The 16,714-nt window shown below is 32.4% G+C and overlaps 1 protein-coding gene across 1 annotated transcript in view; it reads left to right on the top strand.

The window, feature by feature from the left end:
• LOC114329597 (uncharacterized) overlaps positions 1–16,714 on the top strand; it is a 427,965-nt gene that overhangs the window by 183,116 nt on the left and 228,135 nt on the right. The window contains exon 3 of the mRNA XM_050656160.1: positions 7,576–7,608. Coding sequence (XP_050512117.1) covers positions 7,578–7,608 — 31 coding nt within the window. The 5' untranslated portion in view covers positions 7,576–7,577. The remainder of the gene's footprint in view (positions 1–7,575; positions 7,609–16,714) is intronic.

Consider the following 16,714-nt stretch of genomic DNA (forward strand, 5'->3'; position numbering starts at 1 on the left):
CACAGGTATTCGATAGGATGTAAATTCTGTGAACAAGCTGGCCACGGCAAAACGTTAACGCCAGCTTCTTGGAGAAAGTCCATAGCTCTCGAGCAATATGGGGACGCGCGATATTTTGCTGAAAAAGGACGTGTCGACGGCTGTCTAGATAAGGCAGTAAACTGGTTTGTAAGATGTCATAAACATAACGTGCAGCTGTTATACTGCCTTAAATAAACACATGTGGTAAATCGGCTACCATAGGCAATAGCCCCTCAAACCAGTACTCCAACTGTCCTGTGTCTGTGACCTCTTAACAGTAAACCCGATATCTCGTCTCTCCACGGTGGCGTCTTTCCATCCTACGACCATTAAGCATCCTAAACAAAATCGCGATTCATCTCTGAATGCTACATTATGCCATTCTGCTAAACAATGCACCAATCCAATCCAATGCACCAATTCCATGCACCAATCAAACGTTGATGACAGTGGTTAGCAGTAAAAGAAGGCCCTAGTCGTGGGCGGAATGAAATCAGTCCAAAGGCTCGAGTGCGACGGTATAGTGTACGCATAGTAACAGGTATACCTTCTACTCCAAACCATCGGTCAGGGATTTGACGCGTAGTAAAAAACCGTCTCGCAAAGCCAGTAGTCTAAACCTCCTATCTTGGTGCTCTGTGGTACGCCTCGATTGACCAGTTGGTCTTCTTCATGTTCTTCTACCTTAGTTTGTTCACGCACGACACACGTTTAATCGTATGCCATACAATAAACACGACGGCCAGTTTTGCGAAACGACAAACCGCTATTTTTATAAGGAACAATAATTTTACCCCTGTCGCTAACATGATGGTAATTTTGGTGTCTTCGAACTCGAGGCATTTTTGGTCTGTTTTGTCATAATCGTCTGTAAACGATTTATAAAGACTTTCTGTATCAGCCGGTCTTTATAAATCGGCCTCCTCACAAAAAAAATTGAAGATAAAACTTTATTTTTACAAAAAGTATAAAAGATAAAACATTGATATTTGTTATCGTACCATGCTGTCATAGTCATTCTGTTGCCAAAAATTAAGTTCAAGAAATTATTCCTTCTGGGTACAACACTAATGTCACTAAGTATGTTTATCTGTAAATGCTCTTTTACAAAACAATAGTAATCTTAATGTAATGCACAAAGTTTATGAAGGAGTCTGCTTATTGTGTTGCTTTCATGTGAGTAGTTTATTGGGTTGATGGGTCGATCCATACTCTAGTTAGAAATTTATCAAATGCAGCAGTGTACAATGTAAAGTGGATTTGCAGCTTTGAATTGGAATTTGCGAATCAATATTGTTCTATTGATCGACAGCACTACGATGCTGCTACGAAGTTTTTATTAAAAGTTTTGTGAATGTAGATAGCAAATTGTCTTAAGGCCATCGGTACATAATTCGCAAATATTTTACGGCTATCCCTACTTTTTCTATCTTTACACGGCACATGCAGTAAAATTCTCACTGATATGGATATGTAAAGTTTACTTGACAACGTTATCATTAACTTTAAAGATGGTTTTTAAATTCTCTTGGATAACTGTTACTTGTATAATTAATTGTCTTAATTATTAATTCGGTTAACTAATTTGATAACTTTTTCACTAACTATGTATTCAGTGATTGTAATAATTTATCTACTGTACAACAAAAACTAATAATCAATCGAGAAAAGAGGAAAAGTGATAAAGTGATTTTTTAATAATATATTGTTACTATGAAACGCTTACAATTTTGAACATCTTTAAAAACAGAATAGTTGGATCACTGAATATATCCTGGTGTATTCTCTGCTTGGATCTTCCATAAAGAATAAACAATAAATAACTTTTTATTAAGTTCACGTGTTAAATCAATTTATTTTATTTAGCGTATGGACTTTCTCAGTACGATAAATACACAAATATAATATATATTATTCAAACACTAAAACATAATGAATGAATCTAAATATTAATGTCCAATTTACATAGCCATTCAATTGCATCTGGGGAGCATTCCACAAAGTCCTGGAGGTTTCCACGGTAGGCACGATTTAGGCAATCTGAAACACAATGACTTATGGTCTGTCTAGGCGATCCACAATCGCACCGATGACTCTCTGCACGACCCCATTTGAACAGAGAATCAGCACATTTACCATGTCCGGTACATATGCGATTAAGCCTCGCCCAGGTGGGCCGGGGCAGACCCGATCCGATGAAACCCTGGGTTGGGGTGGATATCTGAATATAGTCTGCTGCTATTGTTGGCATCCATCTTGTGGACCATTGCCTTTGAATATCATAGGAATCACCAATTGTTCGGGCAGTTCTGATTGGAGGATTTCTAGACCTCAGTCGCTGGTGCTCTTTTAAGATGTCTGGTATGTCTTGATGGATTGGTAATTGTATGTTGGCTACAATTTTCTGATACTCGTTAAATCAATTATTTATCAAATACACATTCAATATTATTTAATCAACAACTCAAAATATTCCCGATGCCATGTTAAATATTTAAATTTGTCACTGTCGGACTGACAATATGCTGACAATAGTCTATTCTATCGGTTCTCAATCTGTGGTACATGTACCGCTTGTGGTACATATCATTATTTGAGGTGGTACACAAAACGCAAAAACAATCAAAATCAGCAGCACTATTATAGTTAACTAGATCACCTAGCTCTATAGGTATTTCAGTTAGGTGGTACCAAAAATATTAAAAAGTATTTGGTGGCACATGACTGAAAACCGCTGGCTATTCGACTGAGTGCGTTGTATGACAAAGATAGATTTGGAAAATATTACCACGGACATTGTGTCCATTTTTTTCGAATCCTGAAAAAATCAATAAATATTTTTGAAGAGTTTAAACGCACAATTAAAGACTAAATTATTACCGAGGGCCGAAAGTCCCTTAGAATAAATAAAAAGTTTATTATGAGATATTTTAAATTAAAAATCACAATAACTTTTCTTTTAGTTTTTCATCCCTGTAACTTATTAAAATAAATATTGTAGAAGTTCTCAGGGACTTTCGGCTTTCGGCCCTCGCTAATAACGTAATCTTTCATTCTGCGTTTAAATTTTTCAAAAATACTTATTAGTTTTCTCAGGATACGAAAAAAATTAATCCCATTTGAATAGTATTGGAGCAGAAACTACGTACCCATCCCCTTATTCGATATCTGAGAGTTGATTTAAAAGTTTTATTTGAAATAACGCTCTTAACGTGAAACCACTTATTTTCTTTTACTTAGCTTAAATGCCTCGATAACTAAGACCATTATGGCACGCTACAGGAAACCAAAAATTGTAAAACAAAATTTATTAAAAAAAAATTCAGGATGTGTTTCGATGTATGTCATCTTCAGCTTTATAAAATTGGAAGAAGAAGTTTATCTGAAATGAGTCAGATTCAAATTTGTAATCTCAAAGTAAAAATATTTGTGGTTTCACTTTGAGATCACCAATCGTTATTACTTCACAAGCCACATTAAAAAGAAATCCCACGGAACGTTCCCACAGAAAAAGATAATAACTGACAACGGGATTCAACACAACGTAAAATAGCGAAATTTCTCTCAAAATTTGTTATTTATTATCCTTATTTATTACCTCTGCACACTATTTTTATTGTCGTGAGGAGAGTGGATCTTTTTCCGGTGAATTTCCAGTAAAATGACACAGTTCAAAGAAATTTAACATAGAGCTGCTAAAGCATACCCCTATCGACTGAGCTAGGGAGTTGATATGATCAGTGCCGTGACAATTTTACTATGTAGTGGTCTAACTACGTTGTGTTAAGATTATTATCATTGTATGAATTAATCAATTTAATAAAAAATTTACCGCCCACTCTGGCGGTTTACTTTGATATTCTTGGGGACAAGATGGTCCGACCGATTTATCATAAAAGTAAATAGTTATTAATTTTACAGTACTGTGGGTTGCAAACTGTTCTCTTTTTCTCTTTGACTATTTTATATTTTTTATCTCTCTTTGCCGACGTTAAAATTGGTAAACCGCTTCAACACGTTATTCAACGCATCGTTGGAGATGGCCTTTAGAGAGATTATTTTTATTATGAATTTAAGTTAATTTTTTAGACAATTTCGGTTCCAATTATTTTAAATGTCAAGAGCTACATCGCCAACTACTACTTTCTCTGTAGCTCTTAAAATATGCTTATACATAAGTCAATTTATTACCACGTAGTTTTATGTATTTTCTCATTTTTAATAACTCTTATATACCGTCTTTATGTCTCAATATAACTATTAGCAAATATTTACCTGTTCCCCTTTCAATAGAACTAGAATTGGTGATATATCTACAGAATAGAAGGTCGCTGGTGTTTACCTAATCATTTTATTGCATCAACGTACGCAGAATATTGTTATTTCAATTTATACGTTTTGTAGATAATTGTTTGTTCAATGCAAATATTGTGCTTGAAATACATATATAGGTATAATACGTAAAAAGTGGCTAAAGCCTGGATCCTATGGAACGCAGTACGGCACTCTTTACTAGTTCACGTCACTTCAGCAAAGAGAAAATAGACAATAGTGAAAACAAAATAAAGTACAGTTGGCGCCTCGCGTTACTCTGAAATGAATAAACTATTTGATAAATTAGGTCCGAACTGGTCCTAACCAGTTTGATGGCATGTGTCCACTCGAGTATCGAGAGTACACTACCAGTACTGGCGGTAGAATATCTAGTTAGTTAATTCATACAATGATGAAAATTCCAACACAACGTCGTTAGATCACTCCATAGTAAAATTATCAGTTCACTGACCGTTCCAGTCCCTAGTCGAGTTGTAGGGGTCTGTATGGACGATGTCTTCTGCGAGTCTCACATGATTGAGCTTCTATCCATTTATGTTAATACCATACTCGTTCAGATTTGCTTTCTTACAGGCGTGTATATATAGCAATATAACTATGTACTATAGTCTTTTAAATAAAAGTAATAATCTCGGTAGAGTCCCGCTTACCAGCACAAAATATATAAATTTCACGTACAGTACGACAAAACAGATTAAGAGAGATTGTGTTAAAATTATTATCACTTGATAAAACGAAGAAAATATGTCTTTATGGAGCATAATGAGAAACGTTCAATAGCTGTTCCCATTCTCTTTTCTAAATTATTCCGCGATTCAAAAATATGTTCAGGTGTGCCATCACTTTACGATTTGACAGACAAAAACGAAATTGAAAATAAAAGTTGACAAAACTTGAAACGCGTTTTTTCTAAAAATTATTTTTTTTTAAGGCGGTGGACATTGTAACTTAAAAACTGCTTGACCAATCCACCTGAAATGTTGCATATTCTATTTTCTTTAACCATTTCGAGAGGTAACACTGTCGAGATATTTTTTCTTTCATGCCTATTTTTTTATTACGGTAAATATGTTGATTTTCACCCATGTTTTTGCAAAAAATTTCGTTAATTCAAAAATTGTTAAGGGTTTGGGTACGTAGTTTCGGCTCTAATGCTATTTAAATGGGATTAATTTTTTTCAAATCCTGAGAAAACTAATAAGTATTTTTGAAAAATTTAGAATGAAAGATTACGTTCTTACCGAGGGCCGAAAGTCCCTGAAAACTTCTGTAATGTATATTTTAATAAGTTACTGGGGTGAAAAACTAAGAGAAAATGCAGTGTGATTTTTAATTTTAAACATCTCGTTCAAAAGAAACATTTTATTTATTCTAAGGGACTTTCGGCCCTCGATAATAATTTAGTCTTTTATTCTGTGTTTAATTTTTTTTTATATATTTATGAATTTTTTCGGGACATGTTTTCAATTCTGAAAAAAATGGACACCATCTCCATGGGTTTTCCAATTTCCAAATCGAACATTCGCTATCTTTGTCATACAACGCACTGACTCAAATAGAATATGATGACAAGTCAGTGACAATTTTAAATATTTGACATGGCATCGGGAATATTTTAAGTTGTTGGTTAAATAACATTGATAAAGTATTTGATAAATAATTGATTTAAGACGTGAACTTAATAAAAATTAATTGTTTGTTATTTATGGAAGATCCAAGCAGAGAATTGACTAGGATATATTCTGTGATATTAGTATTTTGTTGTTAAAGATGTTCAAAATTGTAAGCGTTCCATAGCAACAATATATTATTAAAAAATTACTTTAACACTTTTCCTCTTTTCTCGATTGAGTATTGGTTTTTGTTGTACAGTATATAAATTATTACAATCACTGAATACATCATTAGTGAAAAAATTATAATATTTATTAACTGAATTAATAATTTGTAATTATACAAGTAACAGTTATCCAAGAACATTCAAAAGCCATATCTTTGAAGTTAATGATGACATTGCATGACATTGTCAAGTAGTAATGTTTACATATCCATACCAGTGAGAATTTTACTACACGTAATTTGGCTTGTAAAGACAGAAAAAGTAGGGGTAGCCGTAAAATATTTGCGAATTATGTACCGATGATGGCCTTAAAACTAAAAAACTCGAGAGCGTTACCTCGAGAAACTGATAGGCTAATAAAATATTTTTGAATTTTTTGTTTCACATGATCCAATGATGAGTTCTGATGTCCACCGCAAAATATTTTTCATTGAATTTTTTTTTTTGAATATTCTTTGAATTGTACTGAATATGATTATTTAATTTAAAAATAAAATAATTCTACCATACTTTCTACGCCCCCCCCCCTTAAGGGTACCCAAGAAAACATAATATATGTTGATAGGCAAGCCATGCAAGGCATATTTGTCGATGTATGAAATATAATAAAAAAAATGTTTTACTGTATGGAACATGCATTTTAACTAAAAAAAACACAAAGAAGATAAGGTTATAGTTATTTTCCTAACAAGTGCAGAAAGTCATTTTTTTCCGCACAGTCGAGTGCGGAAAAGAGACTTTCTGCAAGAGTTATGAACAATATTTCTTAATCAATTAATTTAATCAATATGAAAATACATACACAAATTAATTCTTTGACAAGGTTGTCAAAACCAAACTTTCAATATAATTAGTTAGCATGACGGCGATGTTGGTTTCCATGACCATGATTCAAAACGACTGTTATTGTCTACCGATTTGACTTTCGAATATTATGTCAAAATAATTTTATTTCATCGAATTGTCGCGTTAATTTCATTAAAACAGGAACACAATAAGATATATTTGAAATAAATTAGTAAATAATATCTAAATATTAGTTTATTGCATATATTATAATTACTATAAGGCCATATTGACATATCTAAATTAACACGCGTGCGAAAAAGCAAAAACCGCGTGCGGAAAAGTACGACGCGTGCGGAAAAGTAACACGTGTGCGGAAAAGTAACACGCGTGCGGAAAAGTGAAACTTTCTAAACTAAAATGCGTGCGCGAAAGTAGACATTTTTGCACGTTCGTAGAAAAAAATATTTTGACATCTTCCGGTTTTATTGCAAATAATTTTTATCCCAAAATATACCTGAAATCTTAAAATAAACATTTATATGTTGACTCTATATTTTTATAAGGCATTAATATATTATATTTTGTTGTAGGTATGTCCCAACTATATCACAGCACAGAATCTGGTAAGAACAAAATAATTTAATAAAAAAAAACTAAAAATAAATTAATAGTTATTTATGTCCCAAGTCAGTAAAGTGACTCTTTATCGAAGAGTCTTTACTGACGTGGTGCATACAAAATTTTATCGCCAATCGTATAAAACATTAACACTTACTTACATTCTTCTAATGAAAAAAGAGTGTGTACTTTGTATGCACATAAGAAGTTATACTTCTATTACATATTATGATTTCAAAGAAATAAATATATTTTAAACAGTTTAATTGTATTTTGATTTAAATATTAAACTAATTTTAATACTTAAAATAATACCGAAAATTAAAAATACGTTATTAGTTACGTCATTTTTTGTAAACTGTAAGCCTTCCCGCAGTTGGTTTTCCCTTGATGAATCGTAGAAAATCTAATTACTAACAAATTATTAGCAAATATCTATCACCGTCCTATATAATCGAATTAACAAAAACACCATTTCACACTTTATTTGCATTAATACGTAACTTAAAAGATTTAAGATTTGTTTTAATTTTAGACGAAATAAAAATTTCGTATGACAGTAATGACAAAATGCTTTTGCATGATGACCGGTTTCGATGTTTAATCGATAGTTGTTATCAATATTGAATACCTAATTACTAAATCTGTAAAGTTTTGATTTATTTTGTATGAATATAATTGCAAAATACTACAGAATTTCACTCTTCGACATAAATTTAATTAATAATAACGTAAATTGTGTACAATAGTTTTAGGAATTAAAGTAAATAAATTTTAAGTTCATTCAAATAAATAATCGATTACTGCCATCGACCACTTATATTCGATCTCGGCTAATTTGATTAATAATCGCGGCACGCAAAGTAAAATCCTTCTTTCAGTACAATAAAATGTACCTTTACTGCCGCAAATGAGGGCAAATAAGTACAATAATGAATGACTTTAGTGACGGTTTGCGATCAAAATATTTATAATATTATATGTTTAGATAATATTTTCATGACTATAAGTTGATCTGTTTCGTTCATCTTTATTACATATTTTTCGTCTTTTACTATTGATTATTACTTCTTTTCGATATATTTCTTTTATGGCTGAGACTGGTTTTATGGTTGACTTCATATTATGAGAATTTTTATGTTTTACTGCTTAATAATGTTGATTTTTGACTTCTAATAGCCTATTTCTCCTTTTACAATCAAAACATAATCCTAGATTCGCATCCTAGATTAAAACTCAGAAAGAATTTCGAAACAGCAAATTTTGCTTTTGAAAAAGGGTTCAACACAGCCTATTGTCCTCTACCAGTACAAATTCTTTTAATTTAACATACAGCAAAACAAAACAGAGTAAATAAATTGAAGAGCTTATTTCCAAAGTGTCTTAAATCCATGTAAAATAAAACTGAGAAATTACAATTTTCATTCAAATTTAACATACAAATTATACAATTTTACAATTTTCATACGCACTTTTAAACTAAAAACTTTATTCTAGACCTGAAGAAATCTATAGAGATTAAAAAAAATTAAAAAATCGAAATTTTGGATTTAAGACACTTTGGAAATAAGCTCTTCAATTATTTTGTAAAAATTAGCATTTGATAAAAGGAAGAAAATAACCCCCTTATTCCTAATGAACAATTTAATAATGTTTCTAACAATTTCTAATTTTCTAACAATAAAACACTGAAAACGTTTATTTTCTATACTTCCACAAAATTTATTACAACTAAGTGACTACAGCTGTTTCGGCAGAGTGCCTTTCTCAAGTGATATTATAGTTTACAATGTGTTCGCCATTTTAAGTCTTTAACTGAAGAGGTTGAGGAGTGGGGAGCTGTTTGTCTCGAGCTGGTCATTCAGAATTATATCTGTATTTTTCAATTTATTAATTTCCATAGATTCTAAAAAAGATGCCTAAGGCCTTTATTTTGGATATACAGAATTTGAAACTCTTCATTGAAAGAATGATTATGATCTAGAAGGTGAAGTGCATATGTAGAAGTGTCTGTTTTTCTATTGTTAAACCCTTTTGTGTTCTGCTATCCGTTTGTCAAAGATTCTGCCAGTTTGACCGATGTAAGTTTTCGGACAGTCACCACAAGTTAGTTTGTACACACCACTCTGTAGTTGCTTTCACTTTCGGCTTTTATTGTTCTTAATATATTTACTTAAGTTGTTGTTAGTTCTGAAAGCTGGTGTTATTCCTTTCTTTTTTATGTATCTGGATATTTTTGTTGTTATCTTGCCAGTATATGTGAGAGAGCAGAAAGTACTGGGTTCTTTCCGTGGTGGTGGATACACTAATTTCAGGGCTTTCTTATGGAGTTTTTGGTTTAAAATTTTGTTAACTGTTTGTTCGTTATAGCCATTGTTTACTGCTATTTGTTTAATGATGTTTAGTTCTATCTCGAAGTTATTTTTTGTCATGGGAATTTCTGTCAGTCTATGTATCATGCTATGGTAGGCTGCTAATTTGTGTTGTGTAGGATGGGATGATGAATTGTGTATGTTTGTGTCAGTATGGGTAGGTTTATGATATACGGAGAACTCATGTTTGTTGTGTAGTCTGGTAATCGTTACTTTTAGAAAGTTTATGGAATTATTCTGTTCTGTTTCTATTGTAAACTCAATATTACTATGAAGTGAATTAATGTATGATAGAAATTGGTCAAGTTGTCTGTTAGTTCCTGTAAAGCATACTAGTATATCATCCACGTATCTCCACCAATATAAGAACTGTTTAAATACGGGATGTTTAGAAATTGTTGTTTCAAGTTGGTTCATAAATATATCTGATAGCAATGGACTTAGAGGATTACCCATAATAAGTCCTTCTGCTCTCTCACATATACTGGCAAGATAACAACAAAAATAGCCAGATACAAAAAGAAAGGAATAACACCAGCTTTCAGAACTAACTATTAAGAACAATAAAAGCCGAAAGAGAAAGCAACTACAGAGTGGTGTGTACAAACTAACTTGTGGTGACTGTCCGAAAACTTACATCGATCAAACTGGCAGAACCTTTGACAAACGGATAGCACAACACAAAAGGGCTTTCAACAATAGAAAAACAGACACTTCTACATACGCATTTCACCTTCTAGATCATAATCATTCTTTCAATGAAGAGTTTCAAATTCTGTATATCCAAAATAAAGGCCTTAAGCTATCTTTTTTAGAATCTGTGGAAATTAATAAATTGAAAAATACAGATATAATTCTGAATGACCAACTCGAGACAAACAGCTCCCCACTCCTCAACCTCTTCAGTTAAATACTTAAAAAGGCAAACACATTGTAAACTATATCACTTGAGAAAGGCACTCTGCCGAAACAGCTGTAGTCACTTAGTTGTAATAAATTTTGTGGAAGTATAGAAAACAAACGTTTTCAGTGTTTTATTGTTAGATAAAATGAACTTCCATCAAGTAACGGTCGAATCCATCAATTATTTCTAATTTTCATCACGAAATAGAACAAGCTGTTCTTTATAAGTTTTATTAACAATCCAAACAGGCGCTACTAACAACACAACTTCCACAACAATACAGAATCTACATTGTATAATCTCTATAAAGAGAAATTATTACAAACTCAATAAGAATATGGAAAAATTTTGCTACATGAAACCCATAATTACAATCCTTAATTTTGAATTATTCTTAAGCTAACCATGGTTGGCCAATTTTCATCCCTCCCGAAACAGACGGTTATTGCTGAGACGAAGCCATGCACAAATCTCTCTCGGCTCTATTGAGTGTCACTCTCCATTAGAGACACATCATCTTGTTCTACTACGACCCGTCGAAGGTTACACGAGCTTGAGCCTTTCTATTGTATACTATTACCGTTGAACAAATGCTCGTCTTCTCTATGCAAAAGATAGTAATTCGACATAAAATTATCGCGAATCCGTTAAAAACATTTACAACTCGTGCACGAACCATTTAATCCGCGAGTGAACCGGCACATGTATTTCATCAAAACGCGAACAACGAACAGTGAAACAGGACTTGGTAAGATTTTTATAAACTTATAATATTGTCTATTTACCGTAACCCTTTCTTAATTACACTGAACCAGCAACCCCATACAGTCCACAATTCTAAAGTTATAATAATAATTTTACATAATATGTACAGCTGGTTCCAAAAAAGAACTATTACGACTCTAAAAGCGTATTTTGTATGCGTCTAAAATGCGTCTTCGTCTTTTTGTTTTTGGTCTCGCTGCAAGGCAATTACCAGCACAATTTAGAGGCGATCTTGATGTATTCTGGCTCTAAGTCATATCAAAATCGCTGACTATGTTCTTGTAAAAAGCTTTTGATGGGGTGTGATATAATGAATATGAGTTTAATTGTATTTAATTTATTATGTTTTGAAGGATAAATACTTATTATTTACATAATGTCACTGTCACTGCCAAATCCTAAAATTTGTCAGATAACTTAAACCTCAAAAATGGCTGTTTGTTTGTTTATTTTCTTACTTGTCTGTCATAATAAATATAATATAATGTCAAACTAATCATACACTGCTCAAAATGATCAAATCTTACTAAGAGTCGTATTCGTTTTTTAGGAACCAGCTGTACATGCCTTTATTGTACAGGACATATTTGGTTAAAATTATCATTTGATAAAAGGAATAAAATATCCCTTTTATTTCTACTGAACCATTTAATAATGTTCTTAAACTTTCTAACTTTCATCACGAAATAAAACAAGCTGTTCTTTATAAGTTTTATTAACAATCCAAACAGGCGCTACTAACAACACAACTTCCACAACAATACGGAATCTACATTGTATAATCTCTATAAAGGCAACTTCTTACAAACTCTACAGTAGTAGTTATGTGCTGGATGGAAATTAATAACGAAAGTTTTACTATAAAAACGGTCAACCAGAGAAGGGCCGGCGGCTTATTCAAATCCCGTCATTGCTCAGTAATTGGAAGCACTCAGAAAAGGCGTGTTCATAAATCTAATGCAATTTACAGTCCGCGCTGATTCAGTGCCTGCTGTCTGGATTTTCTTGGAAATTGGTATTTTGTGAAAAGCTTCAAATAGCAAATTGCGCTCTTATTCAATAACTGCCAGAATTATCGGAATAAATAGGAAAGAACATTTAGAATGGCAATTTGATGTAGAGATAAAATTACATCTGCTGATAAATTTCTTTTCAATTTTACTACAGCGCGATAGTCGATAAACCCTTTATTTATATAAATCAAAAAGAGTTCTGGGAGGTTTAAGTAAAAATATTGTGTAACTTCGTTCGCTTAGATCGTTATATTTTACTTTTTTACAATATGTACATGTTGTTTCCTCTCCTTCTGACCTCTTGGTTTGGTATTTGTGGATTACGACAAGGCATTCGATTCCGTAGAACTCTGGGCCGTATTTGACGGAACGAATAATGCAAGGATTGATTTCAGATATAAAATATTAGAAAAGTACATATACGCCAATCCAATTATGCAAATAAGAGGTAATAATTGGGAACTAAAATATAAAAAAATAATGTTAAAAGCACTTAAAAGTAGAACAACTAGATGAACTTGCTGCCATACTAATAACGAAAGACTACTTAATGGATTGATTTTAACTAAAGAAACGTAAACACTGACATGTGGTACGTCATACCCCGAGAAAACTTTACTTCAACGTAGCTCAAAGACTAAACCATACTAAAATTTCTGAAGTTGGGAGCAGGTACACTTACACACCACTTGAAGGTACTCAAATGCTTTTATATTCTGCGTTCCGCAGTCACTTTGCAGTGTGGGCAGCATATCCCAATATAAAACTTATGGAACCTTGCAGCTCAGTGTTGCCGGTTTTAAGCAGACGAACTTAAAGCCCGTCTAAATAAAATATTCCAGAAGACATCTTGATTTGAAAATCTGTGGGTTTTATTATTTTTAAATAATTCATAGATACATAGGTACTATGAAAGATATTTATACGATATTAAAGATATATCATTTGAATATTAATTATAATTAGCCTGTGATTAATATTATATTTAATAGTTATTTATGATATAGGTAAGTGTTAAAAGTACAATTTTAAGGCACGCATGAGAAAGTTTGCAGAATGAGCGAAGCGAATTCTGAAATTCACAAGAGTGCCTTAAAAATGTACTTTTTAACACGTATACTTTGTACGCACGTAAGAATTTATACTTCTATTATATGATTTCAACGAAATAAATATACTTTCAACAGGTTATTTTTATTTAAAGATTAAATTAATTTTCACTTACTACTTTCCAAAAATTTTTATTAAAACAATACTAAAAATAAAAAAAAGTTAGATAACACACGGATTCGAACCGGCGACCTCTCGATCTCCGGTCGAACGCGCTACCACCGAGCTAAACTCCCTTTGCTTTGGCAGCTTACAAAATTTCTCATACATACTGACAAATTTAATAGACCAAGTGAGGTATAAAAATACTTTAAAATTTATTTAATATAAATATTAATATCTCTTGGCAACACTGTTCTTCATAAGAGTCTGTACTGAAAGGTGACCGTGGAACACATTATAGGAATGTTTTATAAAACAAGTTTTACAATAAAATATGGTGGGGTATGGCATTTCGACTGTATGTCAGTGGTTAAGGAATAAAATATGTCTATTTTGAAGTTACGCTTTTTTTACACCGAAGAGAAAATTTTCTGAAATCTAAAATTTGAAAAGTGGAAATCGAAACTTAAAAAAAGCTTGTTTAAAATAAAAGAGTGGCTTATTTTCAATAAAAGGACTAAATAAAAATTCTGTCAGTATGTAATGAATAACAAAATATTTATTATTATATTTTGAATTCTGTAATATCTTAAGGACTACCAGAGATCTTTATTGAGATTTTCACTTAACTAGAGGAATTAATTACCACATTTTAATTCGTGATTAATTATTTACCCAACGTTCTGAAGATATAAACTGTTGATTATGTAAACTTAATAACAGCAACGTATAACAGTTCAATATTCAAAAAGGTATCTTTTAATTAGTTTGGAAAGTGTAAGTACAACTTTACCTCGACCTAACTCCCAGACTAAGCGTCCAATTTAAAACTTCCTAACGTAGTTTGAAAACTTTGCTGGTTAATAAAGTGACACAGTTTTTTTGAAGTGCGTGTAGCCTAGAGCGAACCCTTTAAGGCTCGTCCTTTTCCCTAAATCTTGATCAATTTATCAAGAACGGATGTTGAGTTTCCTTATTAACCTTATCTCGTCAAAACGAGTCGAGATCATGTTAAGCCTTCTCGAAGTTTTTGCTTGTCGAAATTAAGTTACGAATGGAAATTAGATACTTCTAGGGTGAAAACGTTGTTCAGCATTGTAGATTCTGCCCTGTCTTAAGAACTCTAAATAAAATTCTGAAACATTCTTTTAACTACAGTATGTATTACATATCTACTGATGGCAAAATAAAATACAACACTTTGTATATAGGTATTGATTTGAATCAAAATTACTATTTTGTAACTCTTATCTAAAAATATATACTATATGATATAGCTATTTGTATAACAAGGGAGGAAAGTGCTACTACTAACAGAGTTTACTCTACTAATCATTCAAGGGAGGAAAAGGCACTTTACTCCCATGTTATACATATGGTTTTTCCACCTTCCTCAAATTAATAACGTCATTTTTCATTTTTACTCAGTTTACATATTTATGTAACTTCTTCTTTTTCTTCGTCTAGCCATTCACGTTCACATCTGAACATAAGCCTCTTCAAGTCTTCCTTTCCATTGTTTTTTGTTGTACGCTACTTGTAGCCAATTTTTCCCGGCAGTTCGTTTCAGATCATTTGTCCATCTCATAGGAGGTCTGCCTCTGGGTTTTTTTTGTGTTCGTATGGTCTCTAGGTTAGAATTGTTCTGTGCCATTTGTTAAGATCGCTCCTAGCTACAATGCCCAGCGTATTCCCATTTCAATTTTAGTGATTTTTGTACCACATCGGTGACTTTGGTTTTCTGTCTTATCCATGTGTTTGTTTTCCTGTCCTTAAGTGATATGCCAAGCATTGCTCTTTCCATCGCATGTTGAGTGACTCTGAGTATGTTCATATTCTTTTTTGTGATTGTCCATGTTTGTGCCCCATATGTTAATATCGGAATAATGCATGCATCAAAAACTTTAGATCAAAGATGTAGTTGAATTTGCTGATTTCTGAGTATATAGTTCAGTTTTTCGAATGCTGCCCAACTTTCTTCTTCTTTTTTTTTTCGTTTGAATTTCCCTATTTAGTATTATTTTTTGTCCTAAGTATATATATTCTTCAACTTTTTCTGTAACTTTGTTGTTTATTATTGTCATCGTTTCTTCGGAGTGCATGACTTTTGGTTTGTTTTAACAAAACAAAAATTTATGTAACTAACCAACAAAATTTATTAAAACTAAAACTAACAAGTAGGTACAATATAACTGTCAACTGTCAAATATAAGTCAAATTATTAACGTAAACATTGTTAAATCAAAATAAAAATTTACTGTTTTTTACCATTCTGCAAAATACAGGGTGTTTTATAACTAAACGTTAAAATGTATAGATACTTACGTAATAGAAAATAGATATTGTACAGGGCGTCAATAAGTTATATTTCATGAATGAAATACCATGACGTCACTTTTACTTTTCCTCCCTAGGGAGGAAAAATATTTTCCTCCCTAGGGAGGAAAAGTACAACTTTACTCCCTACAATCAGGTCCGGAAAAGTATACTTTCGGTAGAGGTAGGTGGAAAAAGTTTATACCTCGCTATCTTTTCTTTAAGTAAAGTTTTTGTCTTTGTTTTGTGCAAAATCAAAAAAGATAACAAAGTTTACTGATGTTTATAAAGTTTACTTCGGAATGGGACGTTTCGATGCCGCCGGTTCATCGCCGGCCGCTTCGATGCCGCCGGTTCATCGCCAGTCCATTTCATCGCCGTCATATCTCGCATTTCCTAGAATTCCTAATTAATAGTAAAAATAACTAATAATTGTAACCGTCGAAAATTCGGAAATATATCAGATAGCGATTAATTGACTGGCGATGAATCGGCCGGCATCGGCATCGAACTGGCGGCATCGAAACGG

The sequence above is a fragment of the Diabrotica virgifera genome, chromosome 7 (assembly GCF_917563875.1).
Source record: "Diabrotica virgifera virgifera chromosome 7, PGI_DIABVI_V3a".
NCBI lineage: Eukaryota > Metazoa > Arthropoda > Insecta > Coleoptera > Chrysomelidae > Diabrotica > Diabrotica virgifera.